Source organism: Manihot esculenta, chromosome 11 (genome assembly GCF_001659605.2).
Source record: "Manihot esculenta cultivar AM560-2 chromosome 11, M.esculenta_v8, whole genome shotgun sequence".
Classification (NCBI taxonomy): Eukaryota; Viridiplantae; Streptophyta; class Magnoliopsida; order Malpighiales; family Euphorbiaceae; genus Manihot; species Manihot esculenta.
Genome location: NC_035171.2, coordinates 3,291,425 through 3,317,285, shown reverse-complemented (window position 1 = coordinate 3,317,285; position 25,861 = coordinate 3,291,425). Strand labels below are relative to the sequence as shown.

At 39.5% G+C, this 25,861-nt stretch overlaps 2 protein-coding genes across 3 annotated transcripts; both read left to right on the top strand.

Annotated features, from left to right (window-relative positions):
* Positions 1-12,334: 12,334 nt before the first annotated feature.
* Positions 12,335-14,202, top strand: LOC110626675. The gene is made up of 6 exons (XM_021772715.2): positions 12,335-12,852; positions 12,926-13,010; positions 13,133-13,391; positions 13,516-13,637; positions 13,723-14,007; positions 14,077-14,202. Exons 1-6 carry the CDS (start codon positions 12,335-12,337, stop codon positions 14,200-14,202), a joined length of 1,395 nt encoding a protein of 464 aa, XP_021628407.2.
* A 1,897-nt stretch (positions 14,203-16,099) lies between these two features.
* LOC110626318 (ABC transporter G family member 29) lies at positions 16,100-24,129 on the top strand. 2 transcript variants are annotated; one of them, XM_021772142.2, is made up of 22 exons: positions 16,100-16,316; positions 16,574-16,975; positions 17,420-17,629; positions 17,761-17,845; positions 17,974-18,133; positions 18,225-18,301; positions 18,392-18,445; positions 18,892-18,982; positions 19,259-19,560; positions 19,645-20,243; positions 20,339-20,499; positions 20,605-20,714; positions 20,808-20,961; positions 21,053-21,193; positions 21,279-21,454; positions 21,559-21,891; positions 21,987-22,361; positions 22,451-22,584; positions 22,674-22,901; positions 22,985-23,156; positions 23,244-23,498; positions 23,597-24,129. In XM_021772142.2, exons 2-22 carry the CDS (start codon positions 16,578-16,580, stop codon positions 23,867-23,869), a joined length of 4,488 nt encoding a protein of 1,495 aa, XP_021627834.1. In that variant the 5' UTR covers positions 16,100-16,316; positions 16,574-16,577; the 3' UTR covers positions 23,870-24,129. The 2 variants fall into 2 exon arrangements, with proteins under 2 accessions (XP_021627834.1, XP_021627833.1); XM_021772141.2 differs by having other exon boundaries at positions 16,569-16,975.
* Positions 24,130-25,861: the final 1,732 nt, after the last annotated feature.

The window sequence follows — 25,861 nt, the reverse complement described above, 5'->3', positions numbered from 1 at the left end:
CACTTCCTCCCTGTCAGGAGTGGCTACTCTGTGGACAAGTTGGCGCAGGTGTATGTAGATGAGATTGTCAGGCTGCACGGGGTTCCAGTGTCTATAGTGTCAGATAGAGGGCCTCAGTTCACTTCCAGATTTTGGCGGAGTCTGCAAAATGCCATGGGTACTAGGTTAGACTTCAGTACTGCCTTCCATCCCCAGACTGATGGACAGTCAGAGAGGACCATCCAAACAATAGAAGATATGCTCAGAATGTGTGTGCTAGATTTTGGCGGTTCTTGGAGGCAACATTTACCTTTGGTAGAGTTCGCCTACAATAACAGCTATCATGCTAGCATCGGGATGGCTCCATATGAAGCTTTGTATGGAAGGAAGTGCAGATCACCTGTTTGCTGGGAAGAAGTTGGAGAGAAGGCCTTGGCAGGGCCTGAGCTAGTAGAGATTACCAGCAGGGTGGTACCCATAATCAGAGAAAGAATCAAGACTGCTGCAAGCAGACAGAAGAGTTATGCAGACATCCGCAGAAGACTAGTTGAGTTTCAGGAGGGGGATCTGGTATTGCTTAAGGTGTCTCCAATGAAAGGAGTGGTTAGGTTCGGGAAGAAAGGTAAGCTAGCCCCACGATACATCGGACCCTTTGAAATCTTGCAAAAGATTGGGAATGTGTCGTACAAGCTGGACTTACCTGCTTCAATGGCAAGAATCCATCCGGTTTTCCATGTTTCCATGTTGAGGAAGTTTGTGTCAGATCCGAGTAAGGTTCTTAGTGAGCCTGATGTGGAGATCCAAGAGGATCTCACCTATGTTGAGCAGCCAGTGCGGATCATAGACACCCAGATCAGAAAGCTAAGAAACAAGGAAATCCCGATGGTGAAAGTCCTTTGGAACCACCACAATATAGAAGAATGTACCTGGGAGACACGGGAGTCCATGCTCCAACAGTATCCCCACCTCTTTTAGAGGTTAGTAGTTCTATATGTTTAGTATGTATGTTATGTTCTATGTTATGCATGTATTAGTTGAGGAACATTCGGGGACGAATGTTCTTAAGGGGGGGAGAATGTAATACCCGGCTAGACTCCGGTATCGGAATTCCTACCGTCCGGTGGAATTTCGGATGTCGGGAACTTCTAGAAGGGTAAAGACATGTTTTATGAAATGTTTTTATGTTTTTAATGGTTTTAAAGTATGAAACTAAATGAGTTTTTGCATGAAAATAGCATTGGAGGAAAACCCAGGTTCGGCCGCCGAAAGTCAAGTTCGGCCGCCGAACATGCATGCGTTTTGGAGGCACGTTAGGCCCCCGAAAGCATGAGTTAGGGAAGTTCAGGTTCGGCCGCCGAAAGTCAAGTTCGGCCGCCGAACATTGCATGGATGCGGAGGCACATTCGGCCCCCGAACGTGGCCTGGCCAGCCACCTATAAAAGGGTCCCTTAGCCGAAAATGGGCGAGCTTTTTCTCCCCATTTCGGCCAAGGTGAGCATTCCGCCATCCTTCCCCAATCTTGAGTTTTTCCTTCCTTTTTCCATGATCTTTACAAGTTTATAACTTTGGTTTTGAAGATCTTTGAGCTTAGAACAAGTTTTGGAGTTTGGAGACCAAAAGTTGGAACTTCTCCCATCTCCAAGTTTAGATCTCCTCAACCCTCGATCTTCAAGAGGTAAGAGCCGATCTTAAGCTCTTCATGTGTTTTAAGTAAGTTTTAAGTGATTTTATGGGGTAGAATGACATGTATAGGGTTGTATGAGTTTTTAAGCAAATGTTAAGTTTTAAGTGATTTATGATCAATGTATGATGTTTGAGTATGCTTGAAGTGTTGTAGTTGGGGTATTTGATGTTTTGAGGCCCCTAGGAACTTGTATGCATGATTTGGGTGAAGTGTATGCATGATGTGAGAGTTGGGAGGCAAATGTGCTTGAGGAGCCAAAGTTTCTGCCCTTTGGCAGAAACCAGGTTCGGCAGCCGAAGGCACTTTCGGCCGCCGAACATGGCTTGAGAGGCAGCTTTAGGCTGCCGAAGCTTGCCCCCGAAAGTTGGAGTTTCGGCTCTGTCCGAGACTTTCGGCCGCCGAAGGTGCCGCCGAACATGCATGAGTTTCGTCTCTGTCTGGGAGTTTCGGCCGCCGAAGGTGCCGCCGAACCTGCCTGACTTTCGTCTCTGGAGGGACTTTCGGCCGCCGAAGGTGCCGCCGAAAGTGCCCTGTCCAGCCTTTTCTTGCATGATTCCTAGGAGTGTTTTGGTGATGTTTTAGGAGGTTTTTGGGGGTATGTCTAGAGTTATGTTCTTGTTGTTTGGTGCCTCATTTGAGTCCACCTGTGTAGGTTCGGATCCGAGGAACCGAGACCCCCGGTTGTGAGATAGTCGTTCCGAGTTCGTTGTTACAACTTCAGTCACCAGGTGAGTGGAACAACTCCTTAAGTTTTAAAGTAAATGAATAAATGAATGAATCATAAAGCATTGCCCATGCATCATTATGCCATGCAATATTTCAGGATGTTTGCATTAGAACTCACGAATATGCTGCATTGCATAAATTGATGTTGATGTGGATGAATGTTGAGTGATCCATTAGCCCTTGTATGTTATGTCATGATATGATGATGATACGGTATGGAAGTCCAGGAAGACCCATTCTACGTCCCTGGCACTATGTAAGAGAAAGACCAGGACCCATTCTACGTTCTGGCACTAATGGAAATGTAGAGGGCTATTGGTGACAAATTCATCCTTTATGTGATTAGCTGTGATGTGTTGCATTCCATGAAAGCATGAATAAGAGAAAGTTATATAATAATATACCTAAAAATGGAGGAATCATAATAATAATAAAACGAATAATAATATACCTAAAAAGGGTGGAATTAAAGCAAATATTTTTAGTTTCCGCTCATTGGGCTTTATAGCTCACCCCCTCTCCCCTAACCCCAGTCTTGCAGGTGCAGAGTAGATAGAGAAGTCAGCAGAGTAAGAGAAGATTATGTAATAGCTTAGCTGTGGACATGGTTTGTAGCAATGTAAAAGTATGAGATGTAATGTACTGTAAGATTGATAATGTGCTTGACTAGAGTCTGTTGTATTCCCAGTACACATGGTCTTGTATAAGATATAATGTTTTTATGATGATTATGTAATCCAAGCCTATGTTATGTTATGTTACCCCATTGGAATATTTGATGAGGATTCCAATGAGAGGTTTATGTTATGTTTGTGCATGCACAGGCTAGGCTTGGCAAAGAATTGTTTGAATGAATGAAAGAAAAGTTTTTAATTTTTATGTATGTTGATGACCATGTATGGGATTAAACAGGTTCACAGGATGTATGTTTGGCTTGCTACGGGTCCCGGCGGCCTTAAGCCGATCTGGATCCTAGCGCCGGTGGCGGCCTGATTTTCGGGTCGTTACAAGAAGTGTATCGAAGTCATCGCCGCCAATTAGAACTGGGGAATACTTGCTAAAAAAAATTGAGCAAATTGGGTTGAGGCGGGTTATAGAGATTGACAGTCATGAAATAAATTGTCAGCTTTCAAAGAGAACTGGTTGGCGTAAGCGGAGCATATTATGGGATTTGCCATATTGGTCTTCAAATATGATTCGCCACAATCTTGATGTAATGCACATTGAAAAGAATGTATTTGAAAATATTTTTAATACAATTATGAATGTGGAGGGGAAGACGAAAGACAATATAAAATCAAGGGAAGATTTAAATGAAATATGCAGGAGACAAGAATTGAAGAAAGATCCAATTAGCGAAAAATATCTAAAAGCATGTTATTGTTTGGATAACCAATCGAAGATGATACTGTGTGATTGGCTTAAAACACTCAAATTCCCTGACGGATTTGTTTCCAATCTAGGGAGATGTGTTGATAGTCGGAAGCTTAGACTTTTTGGTATGAAAAGCCACGACTGTCATGTTTTCATGCAATGAATTCTTCCTATAGCTCTCAGAGAGTTCTTACCAAATAATGTTTGGCAACCAATAACAGAGCTTAGCAATTTCTTTAGAGAACTCACCTCAACTACACTTACTAATGGGGACATGCAACGGTTAAATGAACAAATTCATGTGATCCTTTGTAAGCTTGAACGAGTTTTTCCTCCAAGTCTTTTGATTCAATGGAACATTTACCAGTACACCTTGCATATGAGGCATTAATTGCAGGACCAGTACAATATCGGTGGATGTACCCATTTGAGAGGTACACGTACTAATTCTTTACTCGCACTCCTTAGCATGATGAATTACTTAGTATACATATCTAATTTTTGTTTTCACACACTAGATACTTGAGAAAGTTAAAGAACAATGTCAAAAATTGTAATACCCGGCTAGACTCCGGTATCGGAATTCCTACCGTCCGGTGGAATCTCGGGTGTCGGAGACCTCTAGAAGGGTAGAACCATGTTTTTATAAAATATTTTAATGTATTTTATGTTTTTAAACAAGTTAGAAAATGAGTTTTTGCATGAAAATAGCTTTGGAAGAAAACTCAGGTTCGGCCGCCGAAACTCAAGTTCGGCCGCCGAACATGCATGCGCTTCGAAAGTGCTTTAGGCCCCCGAAGGCATAAGTGAGGAAAGTCCAGGTTCGGTCGCCGAACCTTATGTTCGGCCGCCGAACATGGCATGCATGCGGAGGCACATTCGGCCCCCGAATGTGGCCTGGCCAGCCACCTATAAAGGGGTCCCTTAGCCGAAAACGGGCGAGCTTTTCTCCCCATTTTCGGCCAAGGTGAGCTCTCCGCCGTTCCTCACCGATTTTGAGTTTCTTCCTTCCATTCTTCATGATTTTTATGAGTTTGCAACTTTGTTTTGAAGATTTTTAAGCATAAAGCAAGTTTTGAAGCTTGGAAGACTAAGGAGCTCTCTCCCTCCGTTCTCCAAGTTTAGGTCACCTCCCCTCTCGATCTTCAAGAGGTAAGGGTCGATCTTGAACTCTTTTTATGTTTTAAACAAGTTTTAAGTTGATCTATGGGGTATAAATGCATGTTTAGGTTATTGTTATGTTTTTGGGTTTATGTTGGTTTATGAGCAATGTGGGTTGTTGGATGTGTTGTAGTTGGGGTTTAGGATAGTTTGAAGCCCCTAGGAGCTTATGTATGTGTTTATGCATGTTTTGGTTGAGTGGTATGCTTGATTGGAAGGTTGGGAGGTGAAATGTGCATAGGAGCCGAGTTTCTGCCACTTTGGAGAAACTCAGGTTCGGCAGCCGAAAGGACTTTCGGCCGCCGAACCTGCCTGGGAGGTCAGCCTTTCGGCTACTGAAACCTGCCCCCGAAAAGAGACTTTCATCTCTAGAAGGCACTTTCGGCCGCCGAAGGTGTCGCCGAACCTACCTGGCTTTCGGCTCTGGAGGGACTTTCGGCCGCCGAACCTGCCGCCGAAAGTGCCCTGTTCAGCCTTCCTTTGCATATTTTCTATGGATGTTTTGAGGTGTTTTAGGGGGATTTTAGGGGGATATTTTAGAGTCATGTTCTAGTATGTTTGGTCCTTCATTTGAGTCCACCTGTGTAGGTTCGGACCCGAGGAACCGAGGACCCCAGCAGTGAGTCAGCTGCTTCAGTTCATAGTCAGAGCTAGCCAGAGGTGAGTAGAATAAACCTTTATGTTTTAAAGCAAATAAATTATAAATCTTTGAGCATGTTCATGCATCATGAATGCCATATGATATCCTAGATTGTTTTGCATTAGAATTCACGAATGTGTTGCATTGCATAAATTTATGTTGATGTGGATGGATGTGGGTGATCCTTAGTCCTCGATATGATGCGATGTGATATGATACGGTATGGTATGGTATGGAAGTCCGGTTGACCCATTCTACATCCCGGCACTATGTAAGAGAAAGACCGGTTGACCCATTCTACGTCCCGGCACATTGGAATGTTATGATATGCTATGTTTAAGAGAAAGACCGGTTGACCCATTCTACGTCCCGGCACTTTGGAATGTAAAGGACTTTTGGTGATAACACCATCCTTGATGTGATTTGTTTGTGACATGTTGCATTCCATGAGAGCATGAGATTTAATATATGATATAAATGTTTTATTATTCTGCTCACTGGGCTCTAGTAGCTCACCCATTTCCCTAATCCCCCAGGTTTGCAGGTACAGGGTAGACCAATGCCTAGGATCGATGATCTATTCGACCAGCTAGCAGGAGCGGGTTGTTTCTCCAAAATAGATTTGAGGTCCGGGTATCATCAGCTGAGGATAAGAGAAGAGGATGTGCCAAAGACGGCTTTCAGGACCAGATATGGGCATTTTGAGTTCCTTGTGATGCCGTTTAGGTTAACCAATGCCCCTGCAGCATTCATGGATCTCATGAACAGAGTTTTCAGACAGTACCTGGATCACTTCATTATTGTCTTCATAGATGATATCTTAGTGTATTCCAGGAATGCAGAGGAGCATGCCCATCATCTGAGGTTGGTTCTGCAGACCTTGAGGGAACATGGCTTGTATGCCAAGTTCTCCAAATGTGAGTTCTGGCTGAGGAGCATCTCATTCTTGGGACATGTTGTATCAGAGAATGAAATAGAGGTGGATCCCAAGAAGGTAGAAGCTATGGCTAACTGGCCTAGACCCACTTCAGTAACGGAGATCAGGAGTTTCTTGGGTTTGGCAGGTTACTACAGGAGATTTGTCCAGAATTTATTCAAGATTGCAGCTCCTCTGACCAGGTTAACCAGGAAGAATCAGAGGTTTGTGTGGACCGACCAGTGTGAAGAGAGTTTTGAAGAGCTTAAGAAGAGGTTAACGTCAGCACCGGTGTTAGCTTTGCCTAACAGTCAGGAGGATTTCACAGTGTTCTGTGACGCATCCCGAGTGGGATTGGGTTGTGTGTTAATGCAGAATGAAAGGGTGATTGCTTATGCTTCTAGGCAGCTGAAGAAGCATGAGTTGAATTACCCTACACATGACCTGGAAATGGCAGCTGTAATCTTTGCACTCAAGATGTGGAGGCATTACCTCTATGGGGTAAAATGTGAGATCTTCACAGATCATAAGAGCCTGCAGCACATCCTGAGTCAAAGAGATTTGAATTTGAGACAGAGAAGATGGGTAGAGCTGCTGAGTGATTATGATTGCAAGATGCAGTACCATCCGGGTAAGGCGAATGTTGTGGCAGACGCCCTAAGCCGGAAATCACTAGGCAGTTTATCCCACATCACGGCTGAGAGGAGACCGGTGGAAAAAAGAGTTTTACAAGCTCATTGATGAAGGTCTACAGTTGGAGTTGTCTGGTACAGGTGCTTTGATAGCCTAGATGAGAGTGACACCTGTGTTCCTGGAACAGGTGGCTCAAAAACAGCATGAGGACCTAGAGTTAGTAAAGTTTGCTAGGGCGGTTCAGTCAGGCAAGAACGAAGAGTTCAGATTCGACAGCAAGGGGATCCTCCGCTATGGGAATAGATTATGTGTACCAAATGACATCAGTTTAAAGGGAGACATTATGAGAGAAGCTCATAATGCCAGGTACAGTGTTCACCCCGGAGCCACCAAGATGTACTAAGATCTCAAGAAAGTGTATTGGTGGCCAGTTATGAAGAGAGAAGTGACACAGTTTGTGTCAGCCTGCGAGATATGTCAGAGGGTGAAGCTGGAACATCAGAAGCCGGCTGGAATGCTTAATCCACTACCTATTCCAGAGTGGAAATGGGAGAATATAGCTATGGACTTCGTAGTGGGGTTACCGGCAACGTCCAACAGATTAGACTCTATATGGGTGATTGTGGACAGACTCACCAAATCTGCTCACTTCATCCCTGTCAGGAGTGGCTATTCTGTGGATAAGTTGGCGCAGGTGTATGTTGATGAGGTTGTCAAGCTGCATGGGGTTCCTGTTTCAATAGTGTCTCACCTCCAGGTTTTGGCGGAGTCTGCAGAATGCCATGGGTACCAGGTTGGATTTTAGCACTGCTTTCCATCCATAGAAGGATGGACAATCAGAGATGACCATCCAGACAATAGAGGATATGCTCAGAATGTGTGTGCTGGACTTTGGCGGTTCTTGGAGGCAGCATCTACCTTTGGTGGAGTTGGCCCCATATGAAGCTTTGTATGGAAGGAAGTGCAGGTCGCCAGTTTGCTGGGAAGAAGTTGGAGAAAAGGCTTTGGCAGGGCCTGAGCTAGTAGAGATCACCAGCAGAGTGGTACCCATCATCAGAGAAAGGATCAAGACTGCTGCAAGCAGGCAGAAGAGTTATGCAGACATCCGCAGAAGGCAGATAGAGTTTCAGGAGGGAGATCTGGTATTGCTTAAAGTGTCTCCTATGAAAGGAGTGGTTCGTTTTGGGAAGAAGGGTAAGCTAGCCCCACGATACATCGGACCCTTTGAAATCTTGCAAAAGATTGGGAATGTGTCGTACAAGCTGGATTTACCTGCTTCAATGGAAAGAATCCATCCGGTTTTCCATGTTTCCATATTGAGGAAGTTTGTGTCAGATCCGAGCAAGGTTCTTAGTGAGCCTGATGTGGAGATCCAAGAAGATCTCACCTATGTTGAGCAGCCAGTACGGATCATAGACACCCAGATCAGGAAGCTGAGGAACAAGGAAATCCCGATGGGGAAAGTCCTTTGGAACCACCACAATATGGAAGAATGCACCTGAGAGACACGGGAGACCATGCTCCAGCAATACCCTTATCTTTTCTAAGGTTAGTTTCTTGTGTGTTCATGTGTTTGTGTGTATGATGTGTAATATGCCTTGCATGTGCTAGTTGAGGAACATTCGGGGACGAATGTTCTTAAGGGGGGAGAATGTAATATCCGGCTAGACTCCGGTATCGGAATTTCTACCGTCCGGTGGAATCTCGGGTGTCAGAGACCTCTAGAAGGGTAGAGCCATGTTTTTATAAAATATTTTAATGTATTTTATGTTTTTAAACAAGTTAGAAAATGAGTTTTTGCATGAAAATAGCTTTGGAAGAAAACTCAGGTTCGGCCTCCGAAACTCAAGTTTGGCCCCCGAACATGCATGCGCTTTGGAAGTGCTTTAGGCCCCCGAAGGCATAAGTGAGGGAAGTCCAGGTTCGGTCGCCGAACCTTATGTTCGGCCGCCGAACATGGCATGCATGCGGAGGCACGTTCGGCCCCCGAATGTGGCCTGGCCAGCCACCTATAAAGGGGTCCCTTAGCCGAAAACGGGTGAGCTTTTCTCCCCATTTTCGGCCAAGGTGAGCTCTCCACCGTTCCTCACTGATTTTGAGTTTCTTCCTTCCATTCTTCATGATTTTTATGAGTTTGCAACTTTGTTTTGAAGATTTTTAAGCATAAAGCAAGTTTTGAAGCTTGGAAGACTAAGGAGCTCTCTCCCTCCGTTCTCCAAGTTGAGGTCGCCTCCCCTCTCGATCTTCAAGAGGTAAGGGTCGATCTTGAAATCTTTTTATATTTTAAATAAGTTTTAAGTTGATCTATGGGGTAGAAATTCATGTTTAGGTTATTGTTATGTTTTTGGGTTTATGTTGGTTTATGAGCAATGTGGGTTGTTGGATGTGTTGTAGTTGGGGTTTAGGATAGTTTGAAGCCCCTAGGAGCTTATGTATGTGTTTATGCATGTTTTGGTTGAGTGGTATGTTTGATTGGAAGGTTGGGAGGTGAAATGTGCATAGGAGCCGAGTTTCTGCCACTTTGGAGAAACTCAGGTTCGGCAGCCGAAAGGACTTTCGGCTGCCGAACCTGCCTGGGAGGTCAGCCTTTCGGCTGTTGAAACCTGCCCCCGAAAAGAGACTTTCATTTCTGGAAGGCACTTTCGGCCGCCGAAGGTGCCGCCGAACCTGCCTGGCTTTCGGCTCTGGAGGGACTTTCGGCCGCCGAACCTGCCGCCGAAAGTGCCCTGTTCAGCCTTCCTTTGCATGTTTTCTATGGATGTTTTGAGGTGTTTTAGGGGGATTTTTGGGGGATATTTTAGAGTCATGTTCTAGTATGTTTGGTCCCTCATTTGAGTCCACCTGTGTAGGTTCGGACCCGAGGAACCGAGGACCCCAGCAGTGAGTCAGCTGCTTCAGTTCATAGTCAAAGCTAGCCAGAGGTGAGGAGAATAAACCTTTATGTTTTAAAGCAAATAAATTATAAATCTTTGAGCATGTTCATGCATCATGAATGCCATATGATATCCTAGGTTGTTTTGCATTAGAATTCACGAATATATTGCATTGCATAAATTTATGTTGATGTGGATGGATGTGGGTGATCCTTAGTCCTCGATATGATGCGATGTGATATGATACGGTATGGTATGGTATGGAAGTCCGGTTGACCCATTCTACGTCCCGGCACATTGGAATGTTATGATATGCTATGTTTAAGAGAAAGACCGGTTGACCCATTCTACGTCCCAGCACTTTGGAATGTAGAGGACTTTTGGAGACAACACCATCCTTGATGTGATTTGTTTGTGACGTGTTGCATTCCATGAGAGCATGAGATTTAATATATGATATAAATGTTTTATTGTTCTGCTCACTGGGCTCTAGTAGCTCACCCCTTTCCCTAATCCCCTAGGTTTACAGGTACAGGGTAGACCAGGAGGTCAGCAAGAGTAATGAAGTCATGGTCATATAATAGTTAGTGTCGACATGATAAATGTTGTTATGTTATGTTGAGTACAGTTATGTATAAGTTTAGTATGGAATTGTAATGTAATGAGATCTATTGAGGTTAGTAATTGTGCTTGACCCTAGTATATTGTTAATCCCTTTGAGTACATGATTTTAGTGATACTTATGTAACCAAACTCAATATATGTGAAGTCACCCCATTGGGGCACTGTTGAAACTCCAAAGAGGAGTTAATGTTTATGATCATGTTATGTATAGTGCATGTACAGGTTGAGTTTGGTGAATGAATGAAAGAATGAATGAATGTAAAGAAAAGTTCAAATTTTTATGTATGTTGTTGATCATGTATGGGATTAAACAGGTTCACAGGATGTATGTTTGGCTTGCTACGGGTCCCGGCGGCCTTATGCCGATCTGGATCCTAGCGCCGGTAGCGGTCAGATTTTCGGGTCGTTACAAAAATAAAGCAAGGGTTGAAGGTTCAATATGCAATGCTTACTTGGTAGAAGAAGCAGGTGCATTTTCTGCTCATTACTTTGAAGCACATGTAATGACCAGACATCGAAAGGTTCCACGCAACTTGCATGAATTTGTCTCTGATGATGACGTACCGAGTAAATTAAGCATATTCAAATGCACAGGTAGAAGTATCGGAAAAGGAAAATCCAGTTATATGACTGAAGATGAAATCCAAGCTGCTCAAACATATATTCTATTAAATTGTCCAGAGGTGAAAACATATATTGAGTAAGTATTGGTAGTTATAGTAATAGTCTAATACCTCTTATATTGTACATTATTATTAAACATTACTTGTTTCTTTGTATGTATAGCATTTATGTGGAGCGAGTAAAGTCGGCACAACCAAATATCACAGATGCAGTTGTTGATGAAAAACTAGAGAGAGAGTTTGTCCAATGGTTTTACAAGTATGCCCATGAATTGCAAAACAATGTAGAAAATCAGCTTATACAAGATCTGGCAAAGGGACCACTCAGAAGTGTCACCACTTTTAATGGGTATTGTGTTAATGGATGTAAATTCAACACAATGAATGGAAGTTCAAGTAGTAACTCGATGAATTTTGGTGTATGTATAAAAGGGAGTAATTACAATTCTGAAGAAAGTGACTACTATGGACAGTTGGTCGAGGTGTTGCGATTGGAGTATCCAGGGCTACCAATTAAGCGGACTGTACTTTTCAAATGTGATTGGTTTGATCCAACACCAAATACGGGCACCAAGGTACATAGACAGTATAGAATTGTTGATATTAACAATAAGCGTAGATACAGTAAGTACGAGCCATTTGTATTGGCCTCTCAGGCAACACAAGTCGTTTATGCTTCATACCCGAGCAAGCGTCGTGACAAAAATGATTGGTGGGCTGTGATGAAAGTTAAAGGTAGACCCGTTGTTGAAGTATCTCAAACATCTTCAAAGACATATGAAACTTTTCAAGAAGATGACCTAGATTATATTGAAGTAAATATGGATGATATTAATCAACAACACTGCCTAAATGATCCTAGCGGAGGAATGACTGAGATTCATGATGACGTTTCGACAGAGGAAGAAGAATTCCTTAGTCACCCTGATTCTGATGCAGATGTAGATGGTGATAATGAGTTCAATTCATATGAATCAGACTAAATTCATCTATATTCTAGATCAGTTTGGAGTTGTATATTTCATTTATTACTCAGTGAGTAACTTAATACATTTGTATATATTTAATATAATGTTTATGAACTTCATATTATTTTTGGCAATGACAATTTTTGTTTGTTCACAGATAAGGGGACGTGGAAGGGTTAAGAAGCCCAGAGGACCGGTTCAACTTCCTGCTAGTGCAAGTCAAGAGGACGCGAATACAGATGACGGACAAGAGCATGAGCCGCATTTACCACGGGTACCGACGGGACTTGGGGATACGGAACTTCAAATATGGGTACCACTTGCATTCGGTGTACAGCCATCTCATAAAGATCAATCATATACACTAGTTCCACCATGTACCGATGCACAGCTTCCCCGTCCCCTTCCACCTCCTCACCGTCACAGTTTACATCCTCACCACCCTACTGCAGCTTCACGACCAGCGGTATCATATGTACATTCACCTCAACCTGCATCCCCTTGTGGTACTGCATCAGCTAGAGGGACAGGATCTGCATCAGCATCTACTCCATCATCTACTCCTGCATCTGCTCCAGCATCAGCTGCATCGACCACTGCTGTAGGAGGAACACAGTCATTCCGACAGACTATTTCACTCATTAACAACAAGTAATAGTTAATTGTTTATTAATTAAGATTAATTTAAATGTAACCATTTACTTACTCACCATTGTTCATGTAGTTTACATCCGTCGGAGATGTGCAGCCGCAGGATAACTCTGATAGTGAAAGAAAGATTGGTCAAGGAAGGCCACTGTTGGAAGACTGTGCCCAATGAAACTAAGGAGTTTTATTGGTAGGAATTCAAGGTGAAGCATAATTATTTTAGCAGTTTGTCATATATTTATGAAATGTTTAATTACTAACTACTCATAAAATCTTTTTGCAGAAATACTTCAAATGGGACCAAGCAATTGACAGCTTGGTAAAAATTGCATGGCAGAAAAAGGCCGCTGAGCGATACAGGGGCTTAATGTGGGAAATCAGGAAAGGGAAGACGAAGAATCTTGCTACCCCTGATTCTGTTTTGAGGAAGTGGCAGGAAACTTGGAACACTTCTGAATACAAAGAGAAGTGTGACAAGTTTTCTGCCAATAGGCGCAGTGAGGCTGAAGGGTCAGGATCTGGCATTTCCAGGCACGCATGCGGTTCTGTTTCACAGTATACCCACCAGCGGAGGATGATATTTGTTAAAATTTTTATTTTATAATTATCTTCTTATAAATATTTTGGTTCGATGATAAATGCTACAATTCTTATAATTGGTAACAGAGGGAAAGACTAGACAGAGGGAAAGACTAGACAGAGAACCACATCCTCATGAGCTTTTTGAGGCCACACATAAGAGAAAGGGGACGGAGGAGTTTGTTGATGCGAGGTCAAAAGCTGTTTATGTAAGTTAATCTTAAATGTAGTTATTAAGAATTTTGATTGACTTAAATTGTTTTACTTATACGTTACTTTAAATTTATAATGCAGGATAAATACGTACAACTGAAGGAGGCTGCAATACATCAACAGGAGGGAAGCAATGAGCCGACACCCATAAATGAGGCCCAACTGTACTACGAAGCGGTTGGCGGACAGAAAAAGAGTCGAGTTTATGGGTTAGGGTCCCAGGCTTCAGCATATTTTCATGAGCCATCTCATTGTTCTGCATCATACACGTCTGCACCCCCAATGGATCCTCCTACAATTGAAACAATGAACATGATGCAGAATAAAATTGATCGGCTAGAGACAGAGAATAGTGGAATTACCACAGTGCTAGACGAGTTGCAGACGTTTATGCATAGGATGATGGCACAATAGAGTATTGGGACATCCACTCAGACATCTGCTCCTACGGCACCTCCAGCTCCGTCTCCACAGCAGCGGCGTGATGATGCCCATGTCATTGGTGATCATCATACAGATAGTGATGATGATATAGATGATGAGCTAGCTAGTTTAGTTTAGTATGTATATTTTGTTATGACCAGTTGCTAATTTTAATTTCAAATTATAATTGTTGTACAATTTTTTTTAGTTTTAAATATGTTTTAATGAGTACTTTTGTTTATTACGTATATAGTATTATTATTATTATCTAATATGATGAAGGATGATGATGGATGTATATGAATGTACATGGTACAGGTGCATAACAGGTACATAATGCATAATGTATGAAAATAAACATGTGAGTTTGCAATTTTATGGATCACCAACGGATTACCAACGGAATTTCCGTTGGTGTCCATTTCTATTCACTAACGGATTACTAACCAAGAAATCCGTTAGTGTCACCAATGGAAATTTCCGTTGGTGGTCCGTTAGTGTCACCAACGGAAATTTCCGTTGGTGGTCCGTTAATGTCACTCACGGATAAATTATTCCATTGGTGAATAATTTACCAACGAGGATTTTCCCAACGGAATGAATCCGTTACAGATCCGTTAGTGAAAAACTCCACTAACAGAAAATCAGTGTTTACCAATGGAAATTTTCGTTAGTAAATTTGTTAATTCTTGTAGTGACTAATCCGTTAATTATGATATAACGCAGAAATTAAAGTATAATTTACTCTATTATAAACTTTTGATAGAATGCAAATGCTGTTAATTATTATTTTTAACATTAAATTTCTTCTTCTTATTATTATTACATTTAATATTATCGTTAGTGATTTTAAATTAATAATAATCCTTAAACTATTAATTCAATAATTTCAAAAATATTATAAATAAAACAACAGAACATACAATTTTAAAGAAAAAATCTCAATTTTAACTAGTTACTACTTTATTATGAAAAATAGGAGTCAATTAAATTTTTTTTATAAACATCTATATATATAATATATATTTTTTTTCAATGAAAAATGTATTTTTACAAATTGGTGGTAAATTGATTACCTTAAATTTTCTTGTATATATATATTAACTCAGAATTTTTTTTTGAAAAATCATCAATAATTTTAATTAAAAAAAATTATCTCTAATTTTAGAGCAATTCCGTAATTCATGTAGTATTTTAATATTTAAAAAAAATTATCTCCCCAAAAAGCCAAATAAAACGTGGGAAAAAAGGGAAAATTCAAAGCAGTGTGAGTTCATTGTGCCTAACCAGGATTTTTCATAGATGAAAGTCCAAGTCATTAATATTACATTAACAAAAAGCAAAATGAAGGTTTAAAAATTTAAAACCTCACATCAGCTATTCCATGGTCTTCTATGGTGTTCTCATTCATAGCAATCAAGAAATATTTAGACCCAGTTGTACCATAGTCACCAATTAATCTTAAAATAATTGGGGGAAAATAGTGGGCCCCTTTACCAACCCAACTGGGAATTATTTAACTGTTTACACACTCATGTTTTTAATTTATAAGTTGGTTTTTGGATTATAGTTCTACTCTACACTACTTCTAGTATAGAGATTATCTTGTCAGATTCCTTATTCAACGTGAATTCTATATCTAGCCAAAAATATTTCTACTACTGTTACATTGTAAAATTATTATCTTAATATTAGAAAAAAAAATAATTTTACAAAATTTAAATTTTTTTATTGGGTATATTAACATATTTTTAATAAATAATTTAATTTATATTTTAATTAATTTTATAAAAAGTTTAACTGTGGTTTTTATTGGGAAGCAAATAAACTGTAATTTTAAGTCCAATTGCATGAACCAAACAAGAAAGTGGGCACTCAGCAATCATGTTTGAAAATTCTCAAGTTCTTCTATAATTTATTTCTTTATTTATTTTTTACTAACTATTTATTTATTTGTTTATTACAAACTAGCGTTGAAAATTCTCACTTGGCAACCCATTTTCCTCCATCCCAATTATATATATATCTCCAAAGTTTCTCCAGCGCTTCCATCGCTCTCTGCAAGCAAAGGCGATCGGTGTAGGGAGAAACGAGAGACACTTTTTCAACAATTCTTGGAGAGCTAAGACTTATTTCAAGCAAAAACAAAAAATCATATTTCGAGCTCGTTCCCCTGCCTGCTTCCTCTGCTTAACGAAGAGACTTCAGCTTCATAATTTTCTTCCACTTCTTGAAGAAATTAACCGGACTGAGTAAGTGTTCTTTTGCACTTTCCCACCCATTTGTTTGGAAGTTGAGAAAAGGAAATAGTAGAACTGTGATTTCTTCATCGATTCTACGAACCTTACCTTGCTCGAGGGTTAGAACCCATGAATGAAAATGCAGACTTTACTTTCTCTCAGCAACCAAACAAGAGAAAGCAATTACCACCTTTTCCGTCTCTGTTTGCTTTCTTTTTAATTGCAGCTTTAGTAATGTATTTTCTTTTTCCCCTTTAAATTCAGTTCAGAGAAATGCAAAAGATGGATGGTATGGAGAGAGTAGCAAGAGCATCGAGTAGGCGAGCAAGCCACAGCATCAGCAGAAGCATAAGCAGGAACTTGAGCAGGAGCGTGGAAGATGTATTTTCAGGTGGCAGGTACTCTAGGAGAAGTAGCCGCCATGCTGAGGAAGATGAAGAAGCTCTAAAATGGGCTGCCATAGAGAAGTTACCAACATATGATAGATTAAGAACAACTATCATGAAATCTTTTGTGGACAATGAACTCCAAGGAACCAAGATGGTTCACAAAGAAGTTGATGTCGGAAAGCTAGATATCAATGATAGGCAGATGTTCATTGATATGCTTTTTAAGGTTGCTGAAGAAGACAATGAGAAGTACTTGAGAAAATTTAGAAGGAGAATCGATAAGTAAGTATTTTCTTGATTCTTTCTTGTTCTTTTTTTCTTTTGTCGAATTGCAACTCCCAAGAGCTGTCGTTTTGGACCATTTACTATAAAATGAACATGCAAATATAGGCTGCCAAATCATGATCAGAATTAGGCTTAGTTTTTACTCTTTCTAGTGAAGACTTGTACAAGTTTTGTCACAGTGATTAATGGCATATTTCAGGGAGTAATAGTTTTTTTTTAATTTTTTGAAATATTCTACTAGTATCCCATACCGTAGTAGAAATTATCAAAAGGGAGATGCTTTCTAAACAAGTAACGTAATCCCTTTTGAAGATGCATTAAGCATTGATTTTGTCCTAATACAATTTATCTAAGTCAACTCAGTTGATTTGGGATATTTTTTGTTTAATGTTTAAGCAATCCTAATTATTTTATTTTTCTAATTAATGTTGGTAATTTCAGGGTTGGAATCACACTGCCAGCTGTGGAAGTAAGGTTTGAGCATTTAACTGTTGAAGCTGATTGCCAAATTGGCAGCAGAGCTCTTCCTACTCTTCCAAATGTTGCCAGAAACCTTGCAGAATCAGCCGTTGGCATGCTTGGTATTAATATGGCTAAGAGAACAAAACTCACAATTCTTAAAGATGCCTCCGGGGTTCTAAAACCATCAAGGTAAAATTCAAGAAGTTACCATCAAGAAATAGTATCTAATTATTTGTGAATTATTGGTTTTATTTCTTTCTTAATATTTACAAATGTAAACTCTCATAGCTTGATGTGACCTAAATTGTCTTTTTTTACAGGATGACTCTACTGTTGGGTCCACCATCTTCTGGGAAAACAACCCTTTTGTTGGCTTTGGCCGGAAAGTTGGACCCAAGTCTAAAGGTCAGCAGCCAATTTGACTTACAATTTTGTTTGCTATATGTTGTAATAAATTTTCTTTTTGGGTGCAAATGAAAACTAAATTTATAAATGTGATTTTTAATCCTTATTTAATTTAATTTATTGGACAGATTAGTGGAGATATAACATATAATGGGTATAAGTTGAATGAATTTGTGCCTAGAAAGACATCTGCATACATTAGCCAAAATGATGTTCATGTTGGAGTAATGACAGTGAAAGAAACCCTAGATTTCTCAGCAAGGTGCCAAGGAGTTGGGACTCGATATGGTAATTATATCTCAACAGTTAATGCAATTAGGTAGATCATTAGTGTGTATTAAACATTAATTAAGCAAGAAATTTGTGTTAATTAATGTAGATCTCCTAAGTGAGCTTGCAAGAAGAGAAAAGGAAGCAGGAATATTCCCAGAGGCAGAAGTAGACCTTTTCATGAAGGTAAATTATGATAGAAACAAGCTTTGTTTTACGATATCAAATAAGTTAATTACGTAAATTTTCTTAATTATATTTACGTGTAATTTTCAGGCAACTGCTATGAAAGGAGCTGAAAACAATCTCTTCACCGACTATACTCTCAAAGTAAGTTCCAAGAAACGTTTTCCTTTTATATATTTATTTTTCATGGAAGTGCTTGCATGCGAGGATGGGTGGGGCCAAGAGGGAAGGAAAATGGAAAGTGTTATTGGGTTGATGAGATGTCAAAGTCTAGTTTACGACTTTTGTTTCGAGTTGGAAGCTAACGAACTCAGTATAGACTCGATCTTCTTTGAATTGCCAATTAATCAAATATTTCACCTCACCTGCTACTGCAACTGGCGTCTGACACAGACTCTATTACTGGATTATGGGGGCCCCCTGTGCCTAACCTCCATTATTTTTCCAAAACCCTTTTGGCCGATGTGCTAATTTGCGAAAGCTACCCACTAATGACATAATATGATTGATCAACTTGCATCTTTAATCTATAATTAAGAAATTAATTAATTAATTAATTAATATCCCATTCCCATGTTTTTGTTTAACAGCTGCTGGGCCTCGATATCTGCAAGGACACCATTGTAGGAGATGAAATGCTTCGAGGGATATCTGGTGGACAGAAAAAGAGAGTAACAACAGGTTAGTTTTAATACTGTTCTTGAATCTTGACTGCACTTTGCTTGTCAAAAGAAGTTTTAAGCTTGTGTGAGAACAAGATCCGATGGTTCAGGACATATATATATCTTTTTGACCAAATCTTTCCCATCATTCACCAACCATTCCTTCGATCTTGTGAATCAAAATATAGACCAAAATAATAATAATAAAAAAAATCTTTCAAGAAGATTGTTCTTTACGTCCACGTATCATATGGTGTAAGAGTTTTTCTTAACGTGTAGCTTTGATTTGAAATAGGGGAGATGATTGTTGGGCCCACTAAAACACTATTCATGGATGAGATATCAACGGGTCTAGATAGCTCCACAACATTTCAGATAGTGAAGTGCATGCAGCAGATTGCACACCTAACTGAGGCCACAGTATTAATGTCCCTACTCCAGCCTGCCCCTGAGACATTTGATCTGTTTGATGACGTCATCCTCTTGTCAGAAGGCCGTATCGTCTACCAGGGCCCACGACAGCACATTCTTGAATTCTTTGAGAGCTGTGGGTTCCGCTGTCCTGAAAGAAAGGGGACTGCTGATTTCTTGCAAGAGGTAAGCCCAAGTGCCCATGAATCTGCATTAATGGGCCTTGTTCTCATCTGAGCAGGATTATAACTGTGTTGCGAATTCTCGCAGGTTACATCGAAGAAAGACCAAGAACAATACTGGGCAGAAAAAAACAAACCATACAGATATGTCTCAGTCCCTGAATTCGCAGAAAGATTTAAGAGATTTCACGTTGGCATGCAGCTAGAGAACGAGCTGTCTGTGCCATTTGACAAGTCCCAAGGCCATAAAGCAGCTCTAGCTTTCTCAAAATATTCAGTTCCCAAGAAGGATCTTCTCAAGGCCTGCTGGGATAAGGAATGGTTACTGATTAAGAGAAATTCTGTAGTTTTTATCTCCAAGACTGTCCAAATTATTATTGTTGCAATTATAGCATCCACAGTGTTTATAAAACCAAGAATGCATACACGAGATGAAGCAGATGGAGCAATCTACGTTGGTGCTCTTTTGTTTACTATGATCATTAACATGTTTAATGGTTTCGCTGAGCTCACTCTCATGATCTCAAGGCTTCCAGTGTTTTACAAGCAAAGAGACCTTCTGTTCCACCCACCTTGGACTTTCACTCTCCCAACTTTCCTGCTTACATTACCCATGTCGATAATAGAGTCTGTTGTTTGGGTGTGTATTACGTACTATTCCATAGGATTTGCTCCTGAAGCTAGCAGGTGAATGATCTACTCGTATTTCTTCAATATCATTTATTGTTAGCCTTTTCAGTGAAGAGAGTTTTGATTTTAATCATTGAACGCCATGTCTGCAGGTTTTTCAAGCATCTTCTGCTGGTATTTCTGACCCAACAAATGGCTGCTGGGCTCTTTAGACTCATTGCTGGAGTTTGCAGGACTATGATCATTGCCAACACTGGTGGAGTGCTCATTCTCCTCCTCATTTTCTTACTCGGAGGCTTCATCATACCTAAAGGTCTGCATGCAACCAAATCTTTGAATGTACAAACCTTAGATAAAAAAACAAGAGCAATTCTCCTGAGTTATTGAATTAACAAAGAGTTGTTTATACTGGTGACAGGTCAAATTCCAAACTGGTGGGAGTGGGCTTATTGGGCTTCACCTCTGTCTTATGGTTATAATGCCTATACTGTGAATGAATTTTATGCTCCAAGGTGGATGAACAAAATGGTATGTTTCACAATATCTATCAGATATAAAAGAAACAGCCTTCAGACTTGTTTTTGATATATAAAAATTGAGTTGGAATTGATTGCATTACAGGCTTCCGATGGTAGAACAAACTTAGGGGTGGCAGTGCTCGAAAGCTTTGATGTTTTCCGCAATAAGAACTGGTATTGGATTGGTGCTGGTGCTCTACTAGGATTTGCTGTTCTTTTCAACGTCCTCTTCACCTTTGCTCTCATGTACTTGGCCCGTAAGTTCTGTCTTACCCTTCATGGTTAAAGTGAAATTTCCATCATTCTCAAGCTAATCTTTCTACAAACTGTTGTTGCCTGATTTAATAGCTCCTGGAAAAAAACAAGCGATAATCTCTGAGGAATCAGCACAAGAAATGGAGGGTGAGGAAGGCTCAAAGGGTCAACCAAGACTGAGAATGTCAAAGTCAAACACTCGCTCCTTATCTTCTGCTGATGGAAATAATACAAGTAAGGAATACAGAATTACACAGTTTTATATGTTCTGTTTCAATGGTTGAATTCCTTACAAAGACTTGAAATTGAAATATCTCAGGGGAAATGGCAATTCGGAGAATGACCAGCCGATCCAACCCCAATGGTCTCAGTAGAAATGCAGACTCATCTCTTGAAGCAGCAAACGGTGTTGCCCCTAAGAGAGGAATGGTTCTGCCTTTCACTCCCCTGGCCATGTCCTTTAACAGTGTCAACTATTACGTGGACATGCCTGCTGTAAGAATCAATACCACCTTATACTCTCCAATTTCTCATCATCAAGCAACACGAAGAATTCAACTTGGACTCATTTCGTGACTAACTTCAATTTATGGTAACAGGAAATGAAGCAGCAAGGAGTTCCAGAGGACAGGCTTCAACTACTTCGGGAAGTAACAGGCGCATTTAGGCCTGGAGTCCTGACAGCACTAATGGGTGTCAGTGGAGCTGGAAAGACTACATTGATGGATGTTTTGGCAGGAAGAAAAACAGGTGGATATATTGAAGGCGATATCAGAATTTCAGGATTCACCAAGAAGCAAGAAACATTTGCAAGAGTTTCTGGATATTGTGAACAGAATGATATCCACTCTCCTCAAGTCACAGTCAGAGAATCCTTGATCTACTCAGCATTCCTCCGACTTCCTAAAGAAGTCAGCAAAGAGGAAAAGATGGTAAGTTCATTACTTCAATCCCTTTTCAGAATCAGAATATGAGTAAAAGAATGAAATGCTAAAAGGGATTTCGGGGTTCTTTTTATCTTTGCCAGATTTTTGTTGACGAAGTGATGGAGTTGGTAGAGTTGGATAATCTTAAGGATGCTTTAGTTGGGCTTCCAGGAGTTACAGGGTTGTCAACAGAACAGAGAAAGAGGTTGACAATTGCAGTGGAGCTAGTTGCAAATCCTTCAATCATTTTCATGGATGAACCAACTTCTGGTCTTGATGCAAGAGCAGCAGCTATAGTTATGAGGACTGTGAGAAACACTGTGGATACTGGAAGAACTGTTGTGTGCACAATCCATCAGCCTAGCATTGACATCTTTGAAGCCTTTGATGAGTTGCTATTGATGAAGAGAGGAGGACAAGTGATATATTCAGGACCACTGGGGCGAAATTCCCACAAGATCGTTGAATATTTTGAGGTACTCATGACTTGAAGTTTTCTTGATCCTGTAAGAATTTGAAAAAGAAGAACATGTTACCTAACATTGTACTCAATCACACATTGCAGGAAATCCCTGGAGTTCCTAAAATCAAAGAGAAGTACAATCCAGCAACATGGATGCTAGAAGTGAGCTCAGTAGCAGCCGAAGTCCGGCTTGGAATCGATTTTGCAGAGCACTACAAGTCATCATCCCTGTTTCAGTACGTCCAGAAACAACTTATATCAAAATCATTTTGCTCACCCAAAAGCAAAAATTTTCAAATTCTGACCTTAAATATATGTTATGCAGGAGAAACAAGGCTTTAGTGAACGAGCTGAGCACACCACCAGCAGGAGCAAAAGACCTGTATTTTGCCTCCCAGTATTCTCAGTCTCCATGGGGGCAGTTCAAGTCATGCCTTTGGAAGCAATGGTGGACTTACTGGAGAAGTCCTGATTATAACCTCGTTAGATACTTCTTCACCTTGGCTGCTGCGCTTATGGTCGGGACTATATTCTGGAAAGTTGGCACTAAAAAGTACGTAACTTTCAAGATCTCTTGCTTATAGAATTTAATACAACAATACTTCAAATTACTAAAATAATTTCTCAACAATCCAGGGATACCTCAAATGACTTGAGTATGATCATTGGAGCCATGTATGCTGCTGTGTTGTTTATTGGTATCAACAACTGCTCAACAGTGCAGCCAATTATATCAGTTGAAAGAACTGTCTTTTATCGCGAAAGAGCAGCTGGGATGTACTCTGCATTACCTTATGCACTTGCACAGGTAAGCTAAAGAGCTTCCTTTGTTTCAGAATCCAATTCCATGGAGTCTCAGTATAACTTATTGGAACTTAAATGAAATGACTTGCAGGTTATTTGTGAAATACCTTACGTGCTGGTTCAAACTACATATTATACATTAATTGTGTATGCTATGGTAGCCTTTGAGTGGACAGCAGCGAAATTCTTCTGCTTCTTCTTTATCTCCTTCTTCTCCTTCCTCTACTTCACATACTATGGAATGATGACAGTCTCCGTCACACCAAATCTTCAAGTAGCATCCATTTTTGCAGCAACATTTTATGCACTCTTCAATCTCTTCTCAGGCTTCTTCATTCCTCGACCAGTAAGTTCATTTCTTTGCATTACCATGTCTCACTTGAACAACCACTGATGAACACTGGATTATTAACATGGTTTCATCACTTTGTTCTGAAATTTCAGAGAATTCCCAAGTGGTGGATCTGGTACTACTGGATTTGCCCAGTTGCATGGACAGTGTATGGATTGATTGTGTCTCAGTACAGGGATGCTGAAGACGAACTTATAGTTCCTGGGTTGTCTCCTAATCCTTCGATTAAGTCTTACATACAAGATCATTATGGGTATGATCCAGACTTCATGGGGCCAGTTGCTGCAGTATTGGTTGGATTCACAGTCTTCTTTGCTTTTGTGTATGCCTTTGCTATAAGGACACTGAACTTCCAGACAAGATAGAGACATTATCATAAACTAAATCGAACCTGTAGATATGTAATATTATGCAAAGTGAACAATAATCCATCACAAGTTCAAAGTACAGGTGGCTATTGTATAATGCTTTCATTTGTCTTCTAGGAATATATATGGATTTATTTATGTATGATAATATTAATTAGATAATGATGAAAATTTTCAGCCTGAAGCTTTGAAAAGTGTATTTGTACTTGTAAAGGTTTGGATCCTATAAAATTCAAGAAATTCATTTCTGTGTGAAAGTTTGAATTCTTGGTTTCTTATTCAATAAAATGAATATTTAATCACTAAATCGAATTAATTCAATTAACAATCTAATTAAATACTAAAATAAGTTTTTTCGTATCTTAAACACCGAATTTGAAACAGTTGGGCCGAACTGGCCCAAATAACTTTTGGACCCACTTTCTATTGTGTCCAAAATGATTAACCTAAATTATTTAATAGTTTTGTGCTACCTATTATATTCACTTTCAATTCCTTCAAATCTTTCGATGTGGGACGGATTTGCGCCTCAAATCCGCAAGCAAGCAACTGAAACTGCTGACTATCACACTCGATTCCGCTAAATTTTTGCGACGTACTCATCACAACTGAATTCATTATAATTGCTAATCAGGATCGGACCCTTGAGTATTGTGGTTCGCTAGTACCTCAGGCGGCTCCATCTCGTTTCGTCTCTCACGGATAGCCCTTTTCTCGCAGGCCCACTAGCTCCGCACAATTTATCTGACCCAGGGTGGCTCTGATACCAACTGAAACAGTCGGGCCCGAACTGGCCCAAATAACTTTTAGACCCACTTTCCACTGGACTCAAAATGGTTAACCCAAATTATTTAGTAGTTTCGTGCTAGCTATTATATTCACTTTCAATTCCTCTTCAATGTGGTACGGATTTACGCCGCAAATCCACAAGCAAGCAGCTGAAGGTGCTACTATCACATAATTAATCTAGCATTTGATCGAAATCCCTTAACTCACTTATATATATATATAGCGGGGAATTGAAATCGAGTCAGAATTAAAGAACTAAAAATTATATTTAACTGGAATTGAAATTATAAGAATCAAATCTACACCATATAAAAATTACTAAATATTTGATTCCGATTCTCAAAGAGATCCCAAATCTAACCTATTTTTCGTGACAAAAATTCAAACAAATATACCATAAACCTAGTTAAGAGAAGGTTCTGCTGACTTATTGCTTTGAATTTGACCATAAAGCTTTTAGGTTGACGTTAAGAACTAAGAAGACTACATCATTAGAGTTCTTTTCTCAAATGTCATTCTAAAAATGTCCACTTGTTGCTTATATAATCAAATAGACACTTGAAAAAACTCAAAAACAATCCAAAAACACATAAGAATTTTTCCAAAAGATGAAGTTGAAATCTATTTTCAACTTCATAATTAATGAGAACTGAAGATGAAGTTACACTCAACCATAACTCCATTTTCAAGCATTAGTAATTTATTCTACTTTTACATTCTTATTTCTACAAATTCATAAATACTTTCTAACTTTTCCCTTTAAACTTTTACCATATTAGAAAGATCGATTTAGTTTAAAATGAATCGGAATTAATCAAATTAGTAAATTTTAAATTTATATTAAAATTTTTATAAAAATTTTTCACAAACAATGTTCTATAAAAGATTCTCAATAATATAGTAATTATCTAAAATAATAACTTGTATAAAAAAATGTAAATTATAGATAGTAATTTTACTTTAGTTTGAAATAATAACTTCTAATAGATATCATTTTATATCATTTATGAATCAAATATATATATGATATAAAAAAAAATTAAAACTATAAAATTAATAATATTTTTAACAATCCAACATGAATAAAAACAAATTGTATTTAACTTATTTGTCCATTCTGAATGTTAATATTTAAAAGCTAAAAATCGATTATAGGAGGTTGTCAAATATAACTTATTAGAATTGGTTAGGAGTTCTAAT

Coding starts and splice junctions, on each gene's coding strand:
- LOC110626675 (XM_021772715.2), top strand. CDS start 12,335: ATGACAATTTTTGTTTGTTCACAGATAAGGGGACGTGGAAGGGTTAAG. Junction 13,638..13,722: donor CGAGGTCAAAAGCTGTTTAT/GTAAGTTAATCT, acceptor TTTATAATGCAG/GATAAATACGTACAACTGAA. Junction 14,008..14,076: donor AGAATAGTGGAATTACCACA/GTGCTAGACGAG, acceptor ACATCCACTCAG/ACATCTGCTCCTACGGCACC.
- LOC110626318 (XM_021772142.2), top strand. CDS start 16,578: ATGCAAAAGATGGATGGTATGGAGAGAGTAGCAAGAGCATCGAGTAGG. Junction 16,976..17,419: donor TTTAGAAGGAGAATCGATAA/GTAAGTATTTTC, acceptor TGGTAATTTCAG/GGTTGGAATCACACTGCCAG. Junction 21,194..21,278: donor TGCTGATGGAAATAATACAA/GTAAGGAATACA, acceptor GAAATATCTCAG/GGGAAATGGCAATTCGGAGA.